We start from the raw sequence: 3,379 nt of genomic DNA on the forward strand, positions 1-3,379 counted from the left end.
TTTTGTGGGGCTGTAGAGTATGTGGTAAGTGTAAGTATGTGGGTGAAGGATTGGGTCAGATTGGGCTAAACGTTATTGCTTATTGCTTACAAAGGACTCAGTGCAGGTCTACAGTGGCAGGACGGTCCGCTCCCTACAGACCTTTTGAACTGGAGGGCGTCTTCCAGGCTTTGCTGCGTGTCCACCGATCAGGTGTAGAGATGCTGCATCTCCACTGCCAGTGCAGTGAAAGCTGTTTAATGCTCTGTTTCTTTCTATTATTCACTCATTTGTTGTGTTTTTAGAGCAGAGAAGTGATCTGCAGGCAGGCAATGGGCAGGTCATCATTGGGTGAAGTTGAGAAGTCAGAAGGTCAGGGGTTAGTTGCCGGTGGTGGCTGGGTGGTTAGAGAAAAGGAAACAAGGGGGGGAAAAACAAAAAGAAAAGAAAGGCAAAAAAGAGGGAGGAAAAGAAAAAAGATACAGAGGAGATTAGTTTCAGCTAGTGAAGGCAGGATGACAATATGATAAACCCATCACAATTAGGCTCCAGATTGAAATGAGTCAAACCTAAGCTTTACTGCATTCATGCCTTACACGCCACCTGTTCAGTAATGTGTTAGGCATGAAATTATTCGCATTCATTTAACAATTTAGGACAACTCCAACTGTGAGTTGACTGAATATGGGAGCATTGGAAGAACAGTTGGTCTTCATTTACACAATGTAGTAAAATCAAAACATGATTTTACTGACAGGATGGCAGCCAGTGTGAACCAAGGTTACATGTTAAGAAGGAGGAAATGAAAAGAGAAAATTCCTGACAAAAAAAAAAAAAAAAAGAACCCAACGGTGGTAAACAAACATGTCTAATGGTTAGTAGCAGTCAAGTGAAGGGTCAGATATAGTTCCTAATGAAAGGAGAGGACAGACCAGAGAGCAGCCAATGCAGTGTCTTGTTACCCGACTGCTATTAAGCACTAGAGCTCTTCAGAGGTTTAAGCGGCAAGCTGATAGTTATGATGGAGATGGATTATAATGTCAAGGAAACAAGTCATTGAACACTGAAATAATTTAGGGCCAAAACAATTGTTGGTTGTTGTTGTACTCAATAAAATTTTTATTGCCTTTTCAAATTCATCTTATTTTTCCTTCTATTTACAACAACATAAAAATCTTGGCCTTTAATGATACAAAGCAACACTACACGGAATTCTCTAAATAACATAATATCCATGGAAACACAAGCTGTGGGAATTTTAGCCATCACCCTCAGCTTTGCAGACTATTGACAATTCACAGGACACATAATATAAAATGCTTTTGCATATAAACACTGGAAAAGTCCTGTCGTTCATATAAAGCCCTAACATATATCCAAAAATATAGGAAAATCTCTAAGGTGGTACTATATAAAGCAACTATTATGCATATTTGCCTTTCCTACAAATAGCCCTCTATAATATCACTGCTATTTCTTTGCAAATTGCAATTAAATTGACATTTCATATACATTCCTGCTTTATATTTATATATATATTTATATTTTTTAATATATATATATATATATATATATATATATATATATATATATATATTAAGAAGCAACAAGTAAATACTATTTTCTTTTCAACAACAAAAAATAAAATAAAATGATGCTTACAGTAAAACATAAAAAAAAGTATCAAGTGGAATATTTTTTTCCCCATAAATGCATCTATACTCTGACATTTCTGTCCACACAACAGTGGTCAACCTTAAGACTATGCAGCTTCGATCACACCTGTATTCAGTACTCTTTTCAGTTCTGTCATCTGAGGTTTGATGTAGTTTTCACTTTTTTCAACGTCTGTTCTTTGCTGAACAGAAGAGATGAATGCTTCTGACTTGTTCAGTGCAAAATAATAGTTGTGCCACATAGCATCTCTGTATCAAATGAGGCAAATACCAACAGTTTGAAATAAAAAAAAGTAACTAAGCTAAAAAAAAAAAAGAAAAAAGAAAAAAAGTGAGACCTCTGAAGACTGGCAATCCAGTAAAAATGCACAGATTGGTAAATCGGAAGTTCTGTGCAAATGGGTTCTCAAAAGTATATTTTCTGGAAAGCAGTAGTACCATAATATAAAACTTTATCAGTATAAAACAAAAAGGATATGAGAAATACATGGTAAATAATAATAATGAAAAAAAGGAGTAAAAAATATAGAGACATTTTTTTTCACGCTTGCCATCTGTAGTTGCAGCTGGTAAAGGGCATCAAGCTTAAAATGGCACTTAATAATAATTATAATAATAATCTTCCTTCTCATTCAGTCAAGCAGAAGTACCACATGACCCGAAATTTCAATCAGACTACAAGTGCATAAAGCAAAACTATAACCAGACACTGATAATACGATATAGCCATTTTGAGGGTCTGTTGCTCTGTTGGACTGAATTCCAGAGTTTGGCCTGTGAAATCAAATTATGCATATTTTTCACTAATACTTCCCATTGCTCATAATCATTACACCCAATTTTCTGTTTATATGGTTTCTATTTGCTCCATTACTTCAAAGAATATGTGGAACTAATCCATCAAACAATTTAACCAACTATCGCGTGATCATTTGATTTTCTATTAAAAAACCAAACAAAATATGGATCCTGAACTCTGGTTACTGAGTTTCAGGAGTTTCATGCTCTCCTTGTGTTTCTGTGGCTTTCCTCTGGGTTCTCTGGTTTCTTCCTGTTTCCCAGAAACATGCCAGTGGCTACACTAAATTACCCCCAGGTGTGAAAGTGTATGTGAACGAGTGTGTGCATGCCGTCCAGGATGGATTCGCACCTAGCACCCAGTGTTCTTCCGTGACCAGGATAAAGCCGTTACAGAAGATGAAGAATGAATTAAAAACGAGTGCTGACGTCTGCAACTTTGATTTTTTTCTTGTAATGATGGTTATATAAGGACTTAAGGAAAATCGAAACATTATTGGGAAGTTTATTATGTAAATGTCAGTAATGTTTTGCAATTTTGAACTAGGGTCTGCAATATAAATAAGCATAAATAGTAAACCTTGATGAGGTTCTGGGATTTTGAATGGCACCTAAAGAAATTTCAAAACAAAACCGGTCCATTATTTGTCATCAACATCATGTCAAGGTCACAAGGTCATCAAAATAATGGAATGAAGTTGATCACATAATTTTCGCAAATCCAAGTGCTGTGTTTGGGTTTAACATTAAAAACGCCCATTTCTGCCTGTAGTGAAGCTGGATATAACAGATCAGAACCAAAAGGAAGTGACTACAAATCAAATCATGAACACAAAAGCATATGAGCTAAACTAACCTCTGTCTGTGGTCACTACCCTTTGGTAAGGATGGACCCGCATATCGTGCCTTCGAACTTTAGTTGCCAC

General features: G+C 36.2%; 1 protein-coding gene across 3 annotated transcripts in view; it reads right to left on the reverse strand.

The window, feature by feature from the left end:
• Positions 1-1,614: 1,614 nt before the first annotated feature.
• Positions 1,615-3,379, reverse strand: part of LOC128605387 (KH domain-containing RNA-binding protein QKI-like) — a 77,154-nt gene continuing 75,389 nt past the window's right edge. For all 3 annotated transcript variants that reach the window (XM_053620780.1, XM_053620779.1, XM_053620781.1), the window contains exon 7: positions 1,615-3,379. This exon is cut by the window's right edge. Coding sequence is in view for 1 of the 3 variants with exons in the window: in XM_053620781.1 (XP_053476756.1) it covers positions 3,305-3,379 (75 nt within the window). In the remaining 2 variants the exon portion in view is untranslated.

Source organism: Ictalurus furcatus, chromosome 3, assembly GCF_023375685.1.
Source record: "Ictalurus furcatus strain D&B chromosome 3, Billie_1.0, whole genome shotgun sequence".
NCBI classification, from domain to species: domain Eukaryota; kingdom Metazoa; phylum Chordata; class Actinopteri; order Siluriformes; family Ictaluridae; genus Ictalurus; species Ictalurus furcatus.